This window comes from Adiantum capillus-veneris, chromosome 21 (genome assembly GCF_014529385.1).
Source record: "Adiantum capillus-veneris isolate H3 chromosome 21, ASM1452938v2, whole genome shotgun sequence".
In the NCBI taxonomy this organism is placed as follows: domain Eukaryota; kingdom Viridiplantae; phylum Streptophyta; class Polypodiopsida; order Polypodiales; family Pteridaceae; genus Adiantum; species Adiantum capillus-veneris.
The window spans coordinates 43,332,685-43,355,029 of record NC_140951.1 but is presented as its reverse complement, the minus strand read 5'-3'; the positions used below and the strand labels follow the sequence as shown (position 1 = coordinate 43,355,029).

At 42.2% G+C, this 22,345-nt stretch overlaps 1 protein-coding gene across 1 annotated transcript; it reads left to right on the top strand.

Annotated features, from left to right (window-relative positions):
• Positions 1-8,580: 8,580 nt before the first annotated feature.
• On the top strand, positions 8,581-18,193 carry LOC147430861 (amino acid transporter AVT6A-like). The gene is made up of 5 exons (XM_086493405.1): positions 8,581-9,257; positions 14,173-14,328; positions 16,203-16,406; positions 16,488-16,953; positions 17,557-18,193. The coding sequence occupies exons 1-5, from the start codon at positions 8,828-8,830 to the stop codon at positions 17,711-17,713; spliced, it is 1,413 nt and encodes a 470-aa protein (XP_086349531.1). The 5' UTR covers positions 8,581-8,827; the 3' UTR covers positions 17,714-18,193.
• The last annotated feature ends 4,152 nt before the right edge of the window (positions 18,194-22,345 follow it).

Genomic DNA, 22,345 nt, shown 5'->3' with positions numbered 1-22,345 from the left:
TGCTTGATTCCGACACAGAGCAAGATGAACTGTGCATGGGAGTTAGCATATGTATTGTTCATATACACCTGCATGGAATTGAAAATGATGGCAATTGTTTCCCAGTTCCTATGCTAAAAGCATATTCCCAACTGGGGAAAGCGCGATGCCAAATACAAAAAGGGAAGCTGTGCTTCACATAAATACTCATGTAGGTCTGATGCGGATAGCAAACATATACTCTTGCCAGTTGACAAGGGCATTGCAAAAGGAAGTCGACCTTGTCGAGTATTCACAGCTAATAGACCATGTCGAATTAGATTATGTATTGAAAAATCAAAAGAAAAAATTTTCTTGCAAAGTATGTACTTTGTACCCGATTGGCTGGAGTATTATAATCTTGAGGATTTGTAGATGAAGCTCTGCTTCTGTGATGTCTTAGAAAAAAAAACTCGTCAGATCCCGCTTGCCGACAACAACCTGCCTAGGAGCCATGTCCTAGCAAACTTGTTTTACAATTTCTTAAAATTTTAAGTCAGGGTTGGCCTTGCCGACTACCCGCACCTTACATGCCACATGCCTTGCCTGTACTAGCATGCCATAGGCCTTGCTTGGACCTGAGGAACAAACATTTCCTAGGACCAAAACATTCCAAGCCAAAATTGGGAATTCAACATCCATAAAGGTAGATTCTTGATTGTGACTGTGCTCATAGCTATTTAAGATATCATATGGTATGCAAGAAAAATGTTCAAGACATACCGAACATGCTCAAATTGCCCCATGCTGAGGACAAATATCACCAAAGAATAAGTTGGCATCCATGCCTTCGCTTGCCGGGCTTATAATGCAGAGAGATATGCAAAATTCAATGAATTGAAAATTGAAAATGTGAAAATCGACTTGCTTACCAATGCTGACAAGCCCTCTTTGAGCGGTGAAACCATGTCGTCATTTTCCGGATGTCCCTGCTAGCAATATCTGACTCGCTGCATTATTATGTATAGTGGAACTTCTTGGACACATCTGCAAGATGTTGTCACTGCAAATGGAGCCAAGACCAAGGCCATGCCTTCACATGGTCTCGAAGTTATGGAGAACACGTCGGATCATTGCCTTGAGTGCGTGGAGAGTTTGCCTTTGAATTCTTGATTCTAAATTCGGCCTACCTACCCGATATTGTTTAGGTCATTGAAGTTCGTGCTGCACTCGGTCATGCAACCTTGAGCTTTTCGCGGATACCCTTGCATGCCCCCCCCTTGTAGAGGCCGTTGCATGTTTTGTACTGCTGTGGGAAAGGCCCCTAGGGTGGCCTAAGGGTGCCCACCCCTCCAAAAAAAAGAGCGCCTGCACATGGCGATGGCGACGGCCGCTCCAAAACGAGAACGAGCGTCGAGCATGCGTTGCAGGCCTGAACCCGAACCAGGGGTGGGTTCTGTGTCGAAAAAGGTGGAGCATGGCAAGGCGAACCCCCTGCACGAGATTCTGAGTGCCACCTCCTTGCCTTCCTAGCGGCGGTTCTCGCCCGTCTCCTGCCTCGCCTTCGTCCTGCGACCTCCATGTGTCCAAGGGGCCATGCCCACACTGCACCGCCTTAGGGTTTCTGCCCACGACTTCAAGCTTGCCATGAACGTCTTGACGAGAGAGAGAGAGAGAGACAAAGATCAGGCACGCCCTTCTGTTGAAAACGAGGGAGAGAGAAGACTCCCAAGCGAGAGAGAGGCCATGCCTCATACTGAATTTCAGAGAGAGAGACCTTCCCCCTCCTCCATAGCTCTCCCCTCCCCTGAGCTCTGATACCAATGTTAGACAAGGGGAACTAGAACATAGGAGTCCATCTCCCAACCACCCACTATATACATGGCCCCTGGCCCTTTGCCCTAGTTGGACTCCCTTTCCACACTGCCTAGCCCGGCCTTGCCCTTGTGTAGTCTGGCCTTGCCGTTGTCCTGACAAGGGGGGGGGGGGGGGGTGTGTTAATTCTTCGCACTGTGTCTTTTCATTGTTTTCATCAAAGCAAAACCATATGTGAGGTTTCCTACAATTGCGAAGAATGGCGCAGAGAGAGAGAGGGGGGGGGGGGAGTAGGCACACTAGGAACAGCACGCGCACGTGCATGCACGCACACACAAAAAGCGATCGAGCAGGGACGGGAGGGGGGGTGCCAGGAAATAGTGGATCTTAGGAGATTCCCTCTAATTAAATGTAATGGACCGCAATAGAGAAAAGAGGTGTATCAAATACCAAGTGATTGAAAGACAACTCCTCTAAAAATAAGCAAAAAGCTAGAGTTGCTGATTCCTTGAAAAAGAGAAACCTTCAAAGCTGATTCCTTACTGGATTAGTTCTAGAATACTCTTAATACCAAGGAAAGAGTGTGTATTTGTACAATCACTAATTTTTGGACTACATAAGTAGTTCTTAGTAAAGGGTTGAATTTTCGGTTGCATGTTTGGATAGTTGGATAAAGCTTGCGGATTAGTGCCACATGGCAAGCTAATGATAATAAACTTTTTTTAAATTATTACTTTTAGGTACTTGTGAGAGGGTGTTGACATTTTTGTGCCCTCTCTTTAAGGAGGGACATAGTATTGTGTCAAACATTATTGGTATGTTAAAGGTCTTAGTATCCATAAGTGTGAAGGTGTTCAAATTTGTTTGCTTGACATATGTCCCTTTTAAGATTGAAAAGAAAGAATTAAGATTGAAAAGAAAGAAGGCATTTCTTTTCAAATGCTATTTCTCAGACCTACTTTTATTTTTTTTGACATGTTGAAAAAGACTAAAGCAAACAATTTTTTTTTAATACTCTCACTTCTGAAGAGTCCTTTTATTTAAAGACTTCACCAAGATTCATTTTATTAAATTATCAAATTGAGTTATTATTCTCTATGCTTATCAAATCTATCTTTTTTAATGACAACCTTATTAATTAAATGGAGTTTTTTTTAATATAAACTATTTGAGATTACGGTTAGGTTACGAGAGCCGATGAAAAACATTCAAAAGAAATGTGCCTTTACCACGGAGGTTGTCCATTGGCACAAAAGGAGGTTATACTTCTCTGGATTTACAAAAAATTAGTAAGCATTCTCTCCCTCGAAAGAGCACTTCTATTGTCTACTTTTCAGTACAAAACATGGACCAATGTGATTTAATTGAATCCAATAACTATGTACTCAACAACACTATAACTACACTACAACTCATTGGACGTCAAAATCATACATAATAAATTTTATAGAGCTACCTCCATCCCTTGTGAATGAAGATAGAGGTTGAAAAAAGAGTACGAGGTTTTTGCCACCAACTCTTGTTGATAATTTAGCTCGTGTATGTGTATAATGAATAATATAATGTACAATTTTTTTTTTCAAATGATAATGTGCAATGTGCATCTTTCAACTCATTATTTAAGTGGATCCTTTTTAAATATATATACCGTTTGTGATTATATATATGTATAATGGATAATATAATTTTATATTAAAACAAAATAAAAAAATTATGTAATTGTAAGCACTCATTTGAACTTACTTTCTATAAATCTCATTCCTCCTTTAACTTAGCAAGTCTTAGTGCCTCTTTACCTTGTAATTTATACTTTTGGAATATATTGTAATCTAACTGACTCATTGTTACATTTAAATCCAAAAAACATAATACTTTATTGTGATAGCACATGTACTTGAAATACTAGTGCCACTTTCTATTTTTCTCTCTCTCAAAGAAGCCTCTTCTTTTTAAGTTCTTCTTGAATAGCCTTATGTAGGCCATAGTGAATTTTCACTATTAGGATCCTTTTCTAAATATCATTAAACAAAGAATGATGGATGATAACTTTTTAGTGTTTTTTATATCATGCCAATAATACTACTAATACCAAAGACACTCAGGACTAGGCTCTAAATCCTCATAACTTTGAGTTTTCTTTCTAAAAATGTTTTTGGACTACATAAGGAGTCCTCAATAAAGCGTTGGATTTTTGGTGAAATTGTGGACCATTGGATAAAGTTTGTAGATTAATTCCACATGGCAAAAAACTTTTTTTTAAATTATTTCTTTTAGGTCTTTGTGAGAGGTGTTGACATTTGTGTACCTCTCTCTTTAAAGAGGGCCATTGAATATTAGTTCAGTCATTATATTTTATGCTTTTGAAATATATATAGTGATCCAAATAAGTCATATTCTATTGCGACAAAAAAATAAATAAATGCTAATCACTTTCTCATTTTTTCCTCTCACAAAGAGCCCTCTTATTATTGAAATCCTCTCAATAGCATTATATGTAGGCCATAGTGAACTTTCACCTTGTTATTCCATGTACAAGGCTTGTGTGAAGCTTCCCCTTTATTAGTACGCAAATTCTTGAACACCTCAACTGTAGAAAGCTCTCCATGAGTCCTTGTTCGTTGGGCGATGGTAATTGACTTGTCTTGAAACACATGTTGCAAAGGTGTGCCAAAAAATATAGAGTAGGAAGGTGGAAAGAAGATTGTTAATTGAATAGAGAGTATACTACATATTCAGCATGGCAATGTTGAATCTTGGACTTATGTTGTTATTGAGAATGTGCAAATTGATTCTCTCTCCGTGCCCACATATAATAGAAAACGCCTTCATTGGTGATGGGCGGTGGCATATTTGACAAATTCGATTCATTATGAAAGAATCTTTCAAACTAATGACTTAATGTCGATTCTATTAGAAAACGCCCTCATTGGTGGTGGGGTGGCATATTTCAAAAGCAAGGTTTACTATGAAAGAATCTTTCAAAATATGGGGATTATTGTCTTGTGGGAGTTTGTCTAGCAAGCCCACATTAGCACACTACTTATGGATAAGGTCATAGGAAGAGCCTGATGAACTACCATGAAAGAGATCTTTGTGAGACAATGACTCAAGCTATGAACCTTGGTGGCATCAATCGCTTCTTGCACATAAGTGACGATGTAGATGATGGGGACATGAGTTGATACAATGCTATCAAAATCTATCGCCACGCCCTTGTTCTCTCAAATCGGTGGGTGCTTGGTGCATGCACACTTAGAGTGTTCACTACCTTCTCTCTCTCTCTCTCTCTCTCTCTCTCTCTCTCTCTCTCTCCACACACTTTTGGTCCCACTACTAGCGAGCTCTCCTCACACTCGCTCTCCACAAGCATTTACCAACCACCCAAAGTGACTCCCTTGCAAGCACTTGCCGCAACAAAACATTGCCGTTAGTGACCATGTCGACTGAGACAAAGCGTATAGTTTCTTGGTTGTACATGAGGGGGGGATTGTTAACGATACCAGATAACTATGCTTGTGTGACCACTTCCTAAGAAGAGGCAATATGTTGTTATCAATCTATGATCTTTCCAAAAATGTGAAAACTCGACACATGCTGCTCTTAATTTCTCAAAGAAATAAAAAGTTCAAAGGACGGAAAATGCATCAAAAACCAAAGGGCCAACAACGAAATCCAAGGCCCACAAAAACGTCCTTCCATTCATCCGGCAGCCAAAAACAAAGGGTTGTTCATGTGCAAGAAGTTTAGGTATCCTTTTGTGCGCACAATGTCGAGCCGAATACTTTCCCCGCTAAATCCATCTAGGTTGGTGCGTGGTATTTTGCTTATGCATTTTTATTTAGTGTGATGCATCTATTTTGTGTAATGGCATGCACCAAGTCACCCCAAACGTTGAGGAAGTAGCATAATGACGTCCCAAGAAGTAAAGTTTACTCTTTATAGAAAGTCAGAGGGAGCTTGTTGATTCCTAGCTTCTTTCACATAGGCCACTCACCCAAACTGTGCGTCTTACTTGGACCAATCATCCTTACATGCATCAAAAGGTTAAGGTTTGAAGGTGTCGAAGGGTTGCGAGGGAATGGCGTCTTGGCCAACCGTAATGTCCAAATAACTTGGCCAAAATAGGGTAAGGCCAAGGTGTGAAATTAATGGGAAAAAAACTTCACGACGAAGTTGCCATAGCATCATCAACACTGCACAGGGAGAGAAGAGATTATGGCATGTGCAGGCGTGCTCAAACGGTCAGCTTACTAGACGATAATGTGACACATATGGATAGTTACCTGACTAATCAAGTCCACCCATCTATAATTGACAACCTTAGTTTGAAGCAAAAGTCAATGAGGGTGTGAACCATGCTATCTTTATGATCGGTGGAGATGGAAAGGCACAAACAATGTTGATTGGGCATAGAATTGACAACGATAATTAGGCATTGAATTGGCACCCTCTTAACTAGGATGATACATTGTATCATTTTGCCAATCAACTTCATGTGGTGAGGGCATGCAGAATCCTCTATCGCCTAGATAAAGGGCAGCCATCATCACCCGATGTTGGTTCTTGAACCCCAAACCATTGATGTTTTAGTCATTTCTTGTTAAAAGACTAAGGGCACCTCCACATGCACGGGGGTAACTGTTTTGAGTTACCCCCTCCACTACAAATGCAAAAGAACCTAGCATCGTCGTGTAGTGAGGCTCCGAAAGTCACATCGATCAATTCTCAATCCCTTTTACGATTATCCCCCTCCATGTGATAACTAAATGCCCTTTCTAGGACAAACTTCTGTAGTCAAAAGAGATCTTGTGTCAAATTGTCATGGCACATCTTGACACCAATTTCCTCGAGGACAATGACGAGGGGAGCGGAGTTCCTCTCAATGGCTTCCAATGCTTAGGAAGCTGCACTACAGTGCTTTCTAAGTTCTTTCAATTTTCCTATTGGGTTTCCAAAAGTGTAAGCTTCTACAATCCTTCCTTTTGGCTTTCTAAAAGAAGCTTTAGAGGAGAGTTAGGTTAGCCTCGGGACCTTAGGCTAGGCATACTTTCAATTTTTTGAGTGATGATTGAGCTTTACCTTAAATGTTAATTAGTTTTAAAATAGTAAATGGATACTTTTCCTTCACCTTTCTTTTCACATCCTAACATGTCTGTACTTTTCTTGCATTGTATTCTTTTAAAATGTTAAAGTGAAGCTTTCACCTTGCATAATTCTAATAAATACTATAAATACATACAAACATATATATATATATATATATTTCACATTTCTTTTCACAGCTACACATGGCTTGGTTATTCTTGTATTTTATAAATTAATTCTACTCAATATTTGAGACCGTCTCTTTGATTTTTGTCTTTCTAAAAGAAGCCTTAGACGAGAGTTGAGTTAGGAATATTTTTTATATTTTCAATCATGATTGAAATTTATCTTAAATTTATTTAAATTTTATAATATTAAATAGAATTTTTAAATTCATCTTTCATACATACGTAGATATTATATACATATACATACATACATACATACACACACACACACACACACATATTTATGTACTTCTGTTTATTAAACCTACCTTTTTTATTGAAGGCAATGAAAAAAAAGTCCTTAAATAACAAGACATTCGGTAAGGTGTTTATAGCATAATCCGTCGTTGAAGACAATGGTGGGGGTCAAATTGACCAGTAAGCCTCTCTGGAACCGCTAGTTTGTAATTGTGTGTGTATATGGACAATACGATTTTATATTAAAATAATACAACTGCAACACTGATTAAAACCTACTTTCTATAAATCTTTCCTCCCTCCTTACCTTCAACAGGCCATCGTGAGTCCTCACCTTGTTTTTTTTGTTGCACTACTTGTTTTTAAAGATTCCCCCTTTCGTTACGTTTATAGTTTTGAAAGTTTGTGCTCTAAGAAGGTTTTTGATGGTCCTAAGGAACAAAGAAATTGACACCCACACTTGGCGAAAAGAGCAGCTCAAGAAGCAACTTGGAGGACTTGTTGTGCAAGGTGTAGAGCATAGCAATCGCTTTTTCACCCGAGTCCAATATGTGCAATACAACACTCAAAGGTAAGAAAAATCCTCTTCTGCAAGGACATAAAAATGGCTGGTAATCTTGTTGTTAGTACACTTGTAATGCCCACTTGTCAGTTTTGCCCACCATCATGTATAATGCACAACTGCCAAAGTTGTACTCACAAGAGATTGTCCATAGATCTACTTTAGAGGAAAGTGGGGATTACATTAAGTCTACTCAACGATTTGAATGTTGCACCCATCTGTGTGACTTCGGGCTATGCCTCATCTTTAATTGGCATAGGGTCATGCATGTATGCAAAGGCCACTCGTCACTTGATTGTGACCATTGAGATTAAAATTTAATCACGGCATTTTGAGATTAGATTTTCTCCCAAGATTAATTTTTTGAGATTCATAATCTATGTAGCACCCAGAAATTGTAGGCGTGGGAATGTTGGTTAAGGCGTTGGTCTTGCACGGGGTGGGGTTTGATTGTGATTGTGAGAGGGTAGGGCATCGCGAGATTATATATTATTTTGAGATTAGTTATCGACGGTCGAGATGAAGTGACAAGGCACCTTTGCATTTGGGACCATTGATTCCATGGCCATGAGCCATTGACCCCTTGAGTCTCCAAAGGGAAGTTGAGGCAATGCCAAATGTCCCGACAGTCCCTTGCTGAATTGGCCGGGAAGAAAAGTGCTTTTCCTATTAAGCACACTTTATTATAAGCGTAGCTCGTCGCGTTGCGTACACAGCTCTCCTTGTAAGTTGTACCGAGTGTGTCACTGTGTGTATCCTGGACGCACGCGCACACGGAACTCTTCAGCAACAACTCACATACACATTCACCTTTCTTTGTGCGTTCTTCGTTACCGTGTCTCTTGTGTGTGTGTGTGTGTGTGTGTGTGTGTGTGAGAGAGAGAGAGAGAGAGAGAGAGAGTTTGTTTGCGTTTTCCCTTGTATACTCTTCATAGTGCTCTTCTTCCCGCTTTCCTTCTGCAAATCCGCCCAATCCTCTCAAATGGCAACACACCCACCATCTCCCACCAAAGCGAAGATAACCTACACTGACTCAGAGGCCGTGGCACCATTGTTACCAGTCAAGAATGTTGATGCAGAGGATGCAAAAGAGTTTCATGATGGATACAGCGGGGCGTCGTTTATGAGTGCAGTATTCAGCCTGACGACATCAGTAGTAGGCGCTGGTATAATGGGTCTCCCAGCAGCTGTCAAGACTCTCGGCTTGATTCCAGGTGTTCTTCTGATCGCCTTCGTCGGCTTGCTCGCTGATACGGCAGTCGAAATCATGCTGAAATTTTCAAGTGCTGGCAAGGTCATTTCTTATGGTGGCCTCATGGCTGATTCTTTTGGTCGCATTGGACGCATTGTGTTGCAAACTTGTATTATCATCAACAATTTCGGCATCCTTGTTGTCTACCTGATTATTATAGGTATGCATGCAATTCATTGCAGATTATTGCATGTTGCCATCATTATAGTGGTTTTAAATTAAAGCCATTTGTTCATATAACTTGATTTTTGCAGAGTGGGTGCCATTATTCCTTGTGTGCACCTTCAACTTATGGGATGGCTTTTAATTGATATGTTCTGAATAACATTGGATAGAAAAGGCTTGATAACATTCCAAATCGAAAAGGTTTCAACAGAAAATTATTCAGGAGGGGTTCTCAAGTTATTCAGTTTCAATAGGGAGTGCCGATTGTTATGTGTGCACGAATTTCTAGACATGTTTTGTACATTTAATGGGTAATTGATCTCATGGGGTCTCTGTATTTAAGCAACATTTATGAAAAGTGGGTGGATTGTTCTCTCTAAATGAGACATGGTCTCTCTAAATGAGACATGGGCGTCCCCCTAATGCAAAAAATGGAATTGGTTTTGTCTACATCATGTTTGTTTGGTTCAACATGATGCCATCAAAAGGAAGTGAATTTCACATGAAGGATGCTCGATGAAGACTAAATCACTTACTGATCATCAAGTGGATCTTGAAACTCAGCACATGTACTCGCATGCTTAGGTGGGAATACCTTCAAAAGTATAACCACTGCCCCTGAAACTGCAAAGCCAAGCCAGTGACTAACTCCTCTATACATGATGGCATGAAGCCAGGAGTTATGTTTGGTGTTGATGACGATAGGATTGCTTAGCCGGTGCTTGTGAGCACAATTGGAGCACCTACTCGCTCATACACACCAAGATAAGAAACCTCTAGAGTATTGCACAGCTCGAGAAGTTGGTTTATTGTTGAGCGAACATGAAGCTTGTGTGTAGTTTTCATGCTTTGGGGACACCCAAGCAGGTAGAACATATCCTTTTTTGGAGCATGCAATTTAAAGTTTATAATTACATAGTTTTCCACTCTTGAGTAGTTAGGTCCGACTCAAGTGAAGATGGTTCTTGACCCTACTATAGAGGAGATAGAGTGCCGAATCAGTGATGAGCAGGAAGAAATTGTAAGAGAGCTTTATAGAGAGCTCGAGAGCGTGGATCGTAGGTGACTAGGTCATGAGCACGTGGTTATAGTATCCCTCTTCGCCAGGAGGTTGCAGAGCTAGAGAGAACGGGCCTGTGCAAATGAGACATTGCGTCTCAATCTCACTTCATAGCAGGATGACCCAAATGAGTTTGATGTGAATGGCAATGTCTTGACAGATGGAGACATGGTCTTCACGGATCCGTCTTCTTCAGAGTCCGATGTACTCACAAGTCAAGACAAAAAGGACTTCCAAGGCCGAACGATAAGAGAGTACTTCGGAGGGTGACTTGCAACTCCTGTGTCAATGAGGTCCATGCTGCTGCCTCATCTACATGATTAGATGGTACACAAGCCCTAGAGTAGAGCCCTCCATGTTTGTCATACGCAAGAGAACACAGGTAGGCTAGAGCGTCATTGTCAAAGAATGCACCGCTAGCCAAAAGCTCGTCATGCACTCCACTCTGTATGTACCTAGTCGCCTCTGTTAGTGCACGATGCATCAACCTTTGGTCCACAATTGTCTGCAAAAGTGGATCCCTCAACTTGTAGAACCTTTGTAATACTAGATACATGTATGCAAATCTAGTCTCCGAGGGCCGCACCATATCTAGTGCACTATGACCCCTGATGCTTCTTGTGAAAGAAAGTGGTCATCTTGGTTGCTTCAGAAACAACAGGCTACACCCAAGGCATTTTGCATATATCCTCCATGAGAAAATCGAGGCGATGTGCAGCATATGGGAGTCCAAACGACGCGAGGGAATTCCGCCTCTACCATCTGCTCCATGGCCTTGCAGCTCAATGCATTGTCTGTGATAACGTGCGAAACCATGCGATCATAAACTTATAACTACTAAATGGGTTTGGAGAACAATGATTTGAGCTATGTGGAACTACTTGCACTACATTATTCACTCCGACATCAAGGATGACTTGCCGAATATGACCAAAGATGACCTCTGCAGAAATACGCTTGCATGCCTTGCGTGCATCCATGGCTTATAAAAAGTATGTATCCAAGCAGGAAGACACGAGGATGTTGATGATGTAGCGTCTGCGAACATGGTCCACCCATTAGAGAATACTAGTATTCCCGAACTGTTTCCACCTAGATTTACTGGGATCAATGCTTTGTCAATAATACACCTATGCTCGTGTAACATGGAGATCTACAAGTTTTGGTAGGCCAGATTACTCCAGAAATCTATGGTGCCAATGTGTGCAATGATTCTGATCATTTGCTTCCATTGCTTTGTCCTCAAAACATTAAATGAGATGTCGTACTTAATGAGAGTGTGGTCAACGTCTTTGCAAGCTTCTGCTGCTCCTTCACCCAGAATTGTACATTTACATGTGTAGGCAAAGTTGTTTGCCTAGGCACGCATGCCCCTTGATCTCCAGGCTGACTAATATCCTCATCTATATCCTCAGGAAGATGAGCCCTTTTCCTACTAATAGTACCTCATGGACTGTTGTCACCCAGTTTTTACTGGGATCAATGCTTTGTCAATAATAGTCCCCTGCTCATCTAACATGGAGGTCCGTAATTTCTGGTAGTCCAGACCAATCCAAGGATCTATGTTGTCAACCTATGCAATGACTTTGACCATTCGCTTTCATTACTCTGTCCTCAAAACGTTAAATGAGATGTTGCACTCAATGAGAGTGCGGGGAATCTTTGTCTCTGTAATCTTTTGCCAGGATTGTACATTGACACATGCAGGCAAAGTTGCCTTCCTAGGCATGCCTGCCCCTTGATCTCTAGACTGACTAACATCCTCATCTATATCCTCAGATTGACGAGCCCTTTTCCTACTAATGCTAGGAGGAGGTGGCATAGTCGCCTAGGAGCCCCTTGCCCCAATGCCTGTATTCGTAGGTGAATCTCCAAGATCTCCAGCATGTAATGCATCCTATGCTGCCACATGTGCTCTATTGGAGTGAGAGGAGGGCACCTGCTGCTACGAAGCACTCAAGTATCTAAGCATCCTTGAGTTCTCTTAACTTCCTTGCATCGTTCCCCAGTGGGCATGTCCTGCTGGGAAGTGCTGAAGTATCAAAGCATCCTTGAGTTCTCTTGGAATTTCCTTGCATCCTCCACAGCGGCCAGTAGGCCAATGCCAGTAAGGTGTATGTGGGTAAGGGTACTCATCTTCTGCATGCCACAGTACTTACACTGCAAAGTGCGTGTTTCCGAACCTGCTTGCCTTGATATGTTAACTACTGCAATGACATTGGCGTGTGCGCCCTAGAGGCGGTTGGGTTTGCGAGGCATGATGGGCCTACAACAAAAAACCAGCAACCAAAAACGCTCATGCTTCGGCTCGAAGACATTCTGGAGAGAGAGAACAGGGGTTTGCCATAATGCACGCTCTGCAAACTTTCTGTGCGTAGTCCGTAGAATACTATCTGTTATGTTTATAACAAACAATAGAGGTGCCTAAAAACCCCGGATAAGAGTGTTTGCAGTTGGAGGTAAAAAAAAATTGTTTGAAAATTGATTCTTGGCTCACGAAATTGAGCACAGCTGTCGTAATATGCCATACTATCTGCATAAAATGCTTGTTTTTAGGCAGTCCAAGCCTGCACAAATGCCAGAAGTTGGGTACACTTGATCTTGCACATGCATATGATCCGTATGTCAGGTTGGGTACAGTAAAGGTATGGATCCATACGTACATACAAATCCTACCTTGGTATGTTTCATCCAGAGTTTGAGGTAGTTACCGCAGGACAAACTTTCATATTGAGCTCGAGGCATTTAGGCAACTAGTAGAGGCAGGTGAGAGTAGATCATGGTATGCATAAATGACAGTGGCTCAGCACACTTGATCTTGATATAGGGTGGCTCGCACCTTTCAATTGCGACCTAGACTCATCATTTATATGTCTCTCACATAGTGAGAGGAACCATATTTTCAGACAAGATCTTTGGCAGCTATACATCCAAGAGACATGGACTACGCCTAGATAGCCTCTTCATTAAGTATTATGGACTTCATGACTATCACGAAGGATAGCTTCATGCAACGCAGAGAGGGCTCACACTACAGCATGCAGAGATTACTGGCTCTCCCCAAAGCACCATGATACCGGGCCCAGAGAATACATCACAGGGCCATGCGGGAGATCCGTCAACAATATGAGCAGACCAGACAGAGGGATATAAAGGAGGCCTACTCAGACCCATGCTACTATGCTGCAGGGACTCTTTACACCCTACCCACCTATGCAAGCCATACTACACCGAAAGTTTGGTTACCATACGGAGCTAGCTAGCCCTTCGCATATCGTTTGTACTCTCCTATGGATATAGTGTCACATCCATCCCCCTCACCCCTCATAAACATATACACACCACATGCATGTGCACGATTTTTGACTGGCCGTACTAACATCAGACTAAACTAATTGCACGCCATCAGACGTGAGAACTGTGTTAGATAGTGTTGGTTTCTCGATTTCAAGTGAAGAATACATCAGAATTATTCTGACATTCAACATTTTAAATGGTTTTGCCAATTTGCGTAGGGAAGTCGTGGTTAAAGATGAGTACTTGGTGGAAAAGTTGTTCAAACTGTGCTTGTCTCTGTTGATCAAGTTTCCAAAATGCTTGGCAGACAAAAATTGCTAGGAAGTTTTTAAAAGAAAGTGGTTTGAAGTCAGTAACAGACCAGCAAAGGGAGGACTGACTCTCAGTGTCTGGTTTTACAATAATGCAACCGTAACTTCTGTTGAGGTTGTATGTATTACTATACTGTACATGGCTTGGCAGGAGATGTTTTGTAAGATGCATGTAAACAATTCCTTCTTTACCAGTTCCAGGTGTTATTGGATATTCAATATGTATGTGTTTCTTTATGCAGGCGATGTTATGTCTGGAACCACTTCAGGATCTGTACACCACTCCGGTGTTCTTGAAGAGTGGGCAGGAAGTTCAACATGGTGGAATTCAAGACTTTCAGTGTTATTCTTCACAACATTATTTATTCTTGCTCCATTGGTCTCTTTCAAGCATATTGGTAAGTAATGTTTCTTCTGCTTCTTTTCCATCGTCGTGCATGGAAAGGGGTTAGCATGAAGATTGGTTATTTTTTGCATATGCTTGTAAAAAGGACACTGGTTCAAGATCATTATAATTGCAGAACTCTAAACGGAGAAATATGCACGGTGTAGACAAAAAAGAGGTACAAATATATCATGCACTGAAGGTAAATGTCTCAATTCTGGTCAAGCAAGGCATGCTTTGAAATCCCATAAGAGGCTGCCTAATCTAGCAGGTTCACACAGTATTTTTATCTCTTGATCAAGTCAAGACCTGTTTAGATAATGTTTATGCACTCTCATGTCTTATAAGACTAATACCTGCAACTTGAGTATATTTGGTTTGTTGAAGACACTATATTGCCAATAGTGTTCATTGAGCATTCAGATTTTGATTTAGATCTTAAAACCTTTTGTGTTAACCTTGTTATGAATCGGTCTTTTGTTATTTGTTTTTGAGTGAGTTTGTTGTGTGATATTGCTTATGTCCATAGTTGCATGCAAACGTGCATTCATGACGGGTGTCGTGGTGACTTGAACTTGAAACATACACAATTATTAACACTGAAAAACTTAAATTTGAAAGCACCAAATGCATTATCAATGAAAATCAGGACTTAAAACTTAAAATTTAATAGTCAAGACTCAAGAGCGCTCAGGTTAAATCATAAAGAGTGAAGTACGTGTAGTAGACACTAGTCCGAAGGCAATAAGCCCAACACACTAAAATTAAAGCGTGCCTGTGTTTTAAAAACTGCCAAATTTTGCAGGGCAAGTTTGCGAAGGCATGCAAACTCCAAATGTTTGAACTTTGCATGCAACTATGCTCATGTCTTTGCAAAGAAAATTGCACCTTTCTTTTACAGTAACATGGACTGGTGGAACGTTGCCCTAGAATGGTCTCCCGGTAGCTGGTGGAGAGCATTTTTGAGGTTTCCATTTTTATTTTGGTGTGACTGTGTTTTTTTCTTTGGGGTGGGGGTGGGGGCGGTGACAGGTATTCTGAAAGTACGTGGCAAATCCTGAATGGAAGAATTCTGTTTGTGACAGCCATAATTCATCCCTGCAAACATGTCAACCAATGTCGAAACTTGAGGCTGTATTCCCCTAAGTGACTGCCACCTGCTCATCAACTTTCAGCAAATTTTCTGTTGTGGGCCCTGCTCTTCCTGTTCCGTACCTTTGACCCTGTTGCCCCACTGTTTCTGTTCTCGTTCGGTAGTTCATGTCACCATGCCTTCACTAGTTATGGATTTTAAAGCATGGAGAATGGTTTTTTTTTTTGTGGAACACTTTTTAGAAAGCATATCAAGCAAGGGCAATGGCATGTTATTTTTCTTCCATGAGTGAAGTATGAAATATGTGATTTCAGAGCTGCTGCTTATTTTGCTAGCCATTATTTAGAGCATGATTTGCACATAAGATCACAGTTTTTTTGTGTCAATTTTTTTGTTCATCAAATTAAAAAGCTTTGGCATCATTGAGCATGCCATGCATGGAAAGGAACTTTTAATACTTTTGTGCCAGAAAGGAGTGGATTTCCTTGTAGCCCTAAAAAAGGACACAGGAGTATGCCATAAGAGCAGAAGACTAGTGTTAAGAAGGTTATCTTCATATTGGACTCCACATAAAATTACGTCTTTTAATCTGCTAAACTTGTTCATTTTTCATCAACTGAGAAGACACTTAGTCCAGCACTGATTTATGTTGCTTAACATTGGATTTGCTTAAAGTGGCATTGGGGTTTGTATGAGGATCTGGGTATCCTGAGGCTTTATTATAAAACCATCTACATGACCATGGATACTAAAACAACCACTAATATAGGTCAACATGGTGTTTTTGTCCCCAGATTCTTTGCGCCTGTCATCAGCATTATCGGTGGCGCTGGCTGTGATGTTTGTTTTTGTCATGGCAGCTGTGACAATAACAAAACTGGCTTCTGGGCTTGTCACAATGCCAAGGTTATTTCCAAATATTGAAAGTGAAGCTTCGTTGCTGGCGCTTTTTGAGGTAGTTCCGGTTGTTGTCACAGCATACATCTGCCATCAATCAGGTATGACATTTATACACATCATTGAGCCCTTGATTGCGACCTTTTTTAAAGCTTTTTTTTTCAAAACAATTGTTTTTGCAGTACATCCCATTGTCAACGAACTTGACAAGGCGTCCGATGCACCGGGCGTTGTAAGAACGTCTCTTGCATTATGTACCTCTATCTATATAGCGATGAGTGTCTTCGGATTTATGCTTTTTGGTGAAAATACCATGGTGGACGTGTTATCAAACTTTGATACAGACCTTGGAGTACCATATAGTGCTGTATTGTGTGACCTTGTGCGTGTGGGATATGCTCTTCATCTGGTGTTGGTTTTCCCATTGCTGCAATTCACACTTCGTCTCAATTTGGATGGGATTCTCTTTCCAGCAGCTGTTCCCATTTCAATGGACAACAAACGGTTCACCTTGAGTACCGCAGGCATCATGACACTAATCTTCCTTGGTGCATACCTAATTCCCAATATCAACACCGCTTTCCAGTTCACGGGAGCCACTGCTGCCATGTGCATTGGCTTCATTTTTCCTGGGATTCTGTGTTTAAGGTAATTGGCTTGGTTTCTTTACGTCTCTAGTTTTAAGCACATAATATACTCATGGGAAAACTAACAAAATGCCCATGTATTTTGTGATAATTCCCAAAATACCCCTCAAATTTTTAAAATTTCCAGAATATAGCTTTCACCAATTTTGGATGGATTGTCCAATCTTCACATAGTTTATCCTTATTTATCATAGAGGTCTACTGTTAGTGTCTTACACAAAGAAATTTCCACCAATAAGCTCACAAATAGTGGCATTTGTGTCTCAAAATAATGCACTATTTCATACTGAGAGCCCACAATATCATAAAAAGTCCTAGCTCTATTTTCATCTAATGATGGAGAACCAACTAAACTTGATGTCTTGCAAGATGTTTGTGAGATTGACGAGGGAATATTGATAAAATTTAAGGTCATTTTAAGAACTTTTGTCAAAATTTGCAAATTGTGAAGATTATCCGGAAATTTTGGGAATTTGAGGGGTGTTTTGGGAATTTCACAAATTTCAGTGGCATCTTGGTAATTTCATTGATATACATGCGAAGGAAAACTATCGAAAACTAAGAATCATCAGCTACTAATCGTTCTATTTTTGTGCTTGTGCAGGGACATTTATGAGATTTCTACCAAGAAAGAGAGATTGGTTTCATGGGTCATGGTAGTGCTTGCTGTGACAACGGGTGCCATTGCGATAACAAGCGATGTTCTTAATCTTTTTGTGAGCGAATCGTCAACACCATCAGGGCCTGTTGGTGCTTTGTAGAGTAAAGAGAAAGGGTGGTGCAGTACACATTGTATGGGGGCTCAGTGTACAAAATAGATCTCATTGCTAGAAAGCGCTTTTGATGGGCACCCGAGGGACACTCTGCTGCCTTGAAGCTGTTTTTCGTGGTCTGCTGACAGCACCTGGGGACGACTGTGCATATCTGACCACTTTATGGACTGGACATGCTGATTGGCCTAATAGACAGAGAAATGCATTCCTGTCAGTTGCCTTTATTTATGATGGTTTTGGTTACCAGCGTTCTTGCTCATTCTGGAGCTTGCATTATGCCATTGATTTGTTTAAATGAAACAAAGGTTACATCAATACTAAGCCTATGCTATTTCCTTTGATGTATCAGATGGCATTATGAAATAGAGACATTCATTTTTCACTGAATAGAAAAGATTGAACGATGCCTCCTTTGCAAAAGAAACTTGATGGTTTCCTTGTCAAAGGAAGTGGACCGTAGTTTGGCAAGCTATTGAGTCACACATCCGGGTGTTGAAAGTGTGTCCAGCTCTTAATTTTTGGCATGTTTGAAATATGCATTGTCCTAATGTAAGAGGCTTGATCATTCTTTGAGTATGGATCTGTATGGTATGTGCGAAATTACTTGTTTCTTTGAGAAATTGTCCTTGTACCGCCATGGATGCAGATTAGAAGGAAGATCCATAAACTGGAGCCAGCAATGTCTGAGCACAAGTGAATGCTTATGGCTAGGCATCATATGGTGCAATTCTTTGAATGTACAATCTTGCCATGTGAGGGAGTTTCTTACACGATGATCTCCTCTCAGACCTGTGTAAAATCCTCTTATACTTCACTTGATCAACAGATGGTCTTGCTTCATGTGATCGATAGACAGACTTGTTATCTTTGGGCCTTACAAAACCCTGCATACAACACCTGTACATGGCAAAAACCAAGGCTCAGAGCCATGTGGACAAATGAGTTGCACCTTTCAGTGCTGACATATCCTGTTTTGTAGTGTAAATTTCCCGTTTTGCGGACACCCCCCAATACAGGGACAACTGTTAAGTCCAGTGCATCAGATGTGCTGCTACAGTATTCCGCCATGGTTAGTCTTATCTGTCACGAGTCTATAGGTAAGAGGACTTAGGGGTTGATCCGCGCAGTGATTAGTCTCGAGTCTATAGGTAGAGGACTTGGGGGTTGATCTGCGCAGTGATTAGTCTCCATCGTCTACGGCTAGGACAGGGGCCTTTGGGTGTCTTGTTCCAACATGAGGGCATGTCCCGCAATGGGGGTGGTGGTTTTTCACATGGCGAAACCCAATACCTTGTCACATTCTCTTTGTTGACCACAACGGTATTCGCTGATAGCGCAGGTCATAACCTCTCCATTGCGTATGGTTCTGCTGCAAATGGTGGGACGCGATCTGATCCAATCTCGCTGTCCTTAACTTGGGGGGTTTTACCCTAATCCCCATTTGCCAGGAAAGGGGGGGGGGGGGGGGCGGGGCGGGGTTTCAAATGAAATCTCTCATCGGTCGTCGTTGTCGAATCTCATCAACATCCTCCATGGTTAGTACTCTGGTTGGGCGTCTTGCATGTCGAGCCAGAGTGATCTGTATCTTCTGTTGCAGCCTTCGTCGATGGTCGGGATCCCTTGAGGTCGTGGGCATTCGGATCTGCCAAGCTCAATGGCTCAGTCAATCAACGTACCTCTAGTGTGGGTGGGCTCTGAGATGTGCTGTGATGACTACTCCTCTGTCTCTCCCCTGGTTGGTGTAAAGAAATCTGAGATTCATCTTTGAGACTCTCTCCCTAATGTCCTCAGCAAGCCCTCCCTAAGTCTGCGCAGCTCTAACAGGAACAATCCGAGACATCTTTGATCCTCGTATCTCATGACTCTAGAAAATGGTCCAAAACCCTCTCTGAACAGATAGTGGAAGCGGCCGCGTATCTCATAGTACGCCGGGCAATGACATGTGTAATGCATCTTTGTCTCTGGCTCTAAGTGACATAGGTGACATATCCTGGCCCTTGTTGGTACCCCTCGAAATCGGCCAGTCTCGATCTGAAGCTGATGTGAGGATGTGCATATCTACCCAATAGCGCATCGTATCCCATGAGATAAGTGCATATCCATGTATACATGCCTAGTTAGAAAATTGTCCTGCGTGAGTTGGAGAAGATGCTCTTTGTAGAAGGCCATCTTCGTGCCCAACTTCTATGTCGGCTGTATCCATGTGCTCTTGGTATCTAGCTGAATCAGATCCTGGCATATGAGTCTGGTGATCTCTATCCGTGTGAGAGACAAGGAGGGTGCATCCAGGGAGTATTGAAACGGAGGCAATCTATCCATGTTGAAGCCATGTGATTTAAACCATGCTTTCATCTGTCCATACCAACATGCTGTATCACCTTGTAGTGCTAGTTGTCGAGATGACTCTAGGGAAAACCGAGCATATCTGTCCCTAGGGAGATCTCATAAACTATGTATAAAGGATACTGATCTAGTTGGTGCCTCAACCACAAGCGGGGGATTGTGGGGAAGGAAGGGGGGGGGGGGGGGGGGGGGGGGGGGGGTGTGTGTGTGTGTGCGCGCGCGCGGCTAGCTCGGCTCGGATAATCTCATACGGCACTGAGGCCTTAGCTCGGATCATCCGAGTGATCATAGAGACCAAAGGCCTCTCCATATATCTCCATCCATCTGTGCTACCAGATCTCCCATGATAGTCTATTGAGGGTCCCCATACTTGAACTCCGTAGAGCATAGCTGAAGTCACTAGAGTGTCAAAAAGCTAGAGCTTTGTTCACGGTTCCTGAACCTGAACCTGCGAACACATCCTCTCCAGTCCTCCCAAGGCTGCATAGGCTCTCGTCAGTCTAGTCTCTGATGCTCTCCTCAGTGAAAACACTGGACCACCGAAAACTACCCCAAGATAGGTATATGCATCTGTGTACTCCACAGTCTCCTTGCCATATGTAAATGTGGGTGCTAACAACCTGACCCACTGTGGTGTGGTGTTGAACACCATAACCTTGGTTTTCCCAAGGTGACATACAATCCATTGTCACGAGCAAATGTATGCAAAGCATCTAAATGACGCTGCATCCCTCTGGAGAGTCAAAAATCAACACAATATCATCAACATATAGTAATCCATGTCCCTGCTAGCTGAGCCCCTATGTCTCCCTGACGCTCTACATAGTCTGAAAACTCATCCACATACATCCCAAAAAGAGTTGGAGATAAGGGACATCCCTGCTTCACTCCAATAGTGGGGTGGACCATGTCAGACATTCCCTCAGTAGAGAGTACCTGCCCCATCATTGTCCTATATAAAGCCAAAATACTCCATATCAGCTCTATAGGCACACCCATGTCCTGTAGTCTGCGTATAAGTCTGGCTCTCGGCACTGTGTCAAAAGCTTTGCGGAAATCCACAAAGCTACAGTAGATCCTCTTGCCATGGTGTCTACCCTCCTCAATAATAGCTCTGAGTGTCAGAATCTGGTCAAGAACGGAGAACCCTCTCCTGAATCCTGCTTGGCCTGGTGCTCGTATGCCCTCTCGCTCTGCCCATCTATTGAGCTCCTGCTCAAGAACGGATGCATACAACCTAGCCAATGTGTGACCAACCATGATGGTGTGATAATTCCCAGGAATAAAGGGATCTCATGACTTGAAAATAGGCACAATCGTAGACATACTCCAAGTCTCAGGAAAGCCTTCATACATGGCTTGATTAAACATCACAGCAAGAAGCTCTGCAAGCATATCTTTGGCATGGATGAAGTGCTTTGCTACCAGAACATCATGATCATGTGCTCTCCTTGTCTTCATCTTGTCAATGGCTTTCCTTACCCTCTCGACAATGAAGAAAGTAAAAGTCTCAGGGCATGTCTCTAGTGGGTCCGACAAAGGTGGTTGCCCTGATGCTGTGTAGAGAGATGTGGCATATTCCCCCCATGTCTCTGTGGAGATGACCCCGTTGGTGGTGGTGAATGCTCGTGGAATAGCCTCCATGCTTCGCCTGAGTCTTGACTCATAAATAGCTCATATAGATACTGCTCTAGCTGAGATAGATAAGCCATTTTCTTTCGTCGCACTAGGCGGCGAAAGATAATCTGTGACTGTCTATGTGTGGTAATACCCATGAGCAGTTCCCTCTGTAATTTGATCCTCATCTCTCTACACTCCTCATCATACCAACTGTTTTGGGGCATGCTCCCAGATCGTCTCCATGTAGGCTGGCCCTGGGGGCATGCCTTCGATGCTGCATCATGGAGCGTCTCTGTCAATATCTGAGTGAGTTCATCTAGTGGTCGTCCCGGCTCCTGAGTGCATAGCTGCATGTATATCTCATCCATATACATAGAATCCGTCTCCCTCATGAAGGTATACCGAGTGTGCGTGGGGACCTCTCCTAATGGAGTTGTGCTGAATTGAAACGTAAGAGTGAAAGGCAAGATAGCATGATCAACTGCTACTCCAACTGGCCTAGTGCCCACCATGAAATCCTGAAAGAATGGAATAAGACCTGGCTGGGCCATAACATAATCCACTGTACTAGCAGCATGTCGATGTGGAAAGCATGTAAAACCTCTAGCTGTCGAAAATCTTTGCAGGCCATTCAAAATGGCCAATCCATGTGCAGTT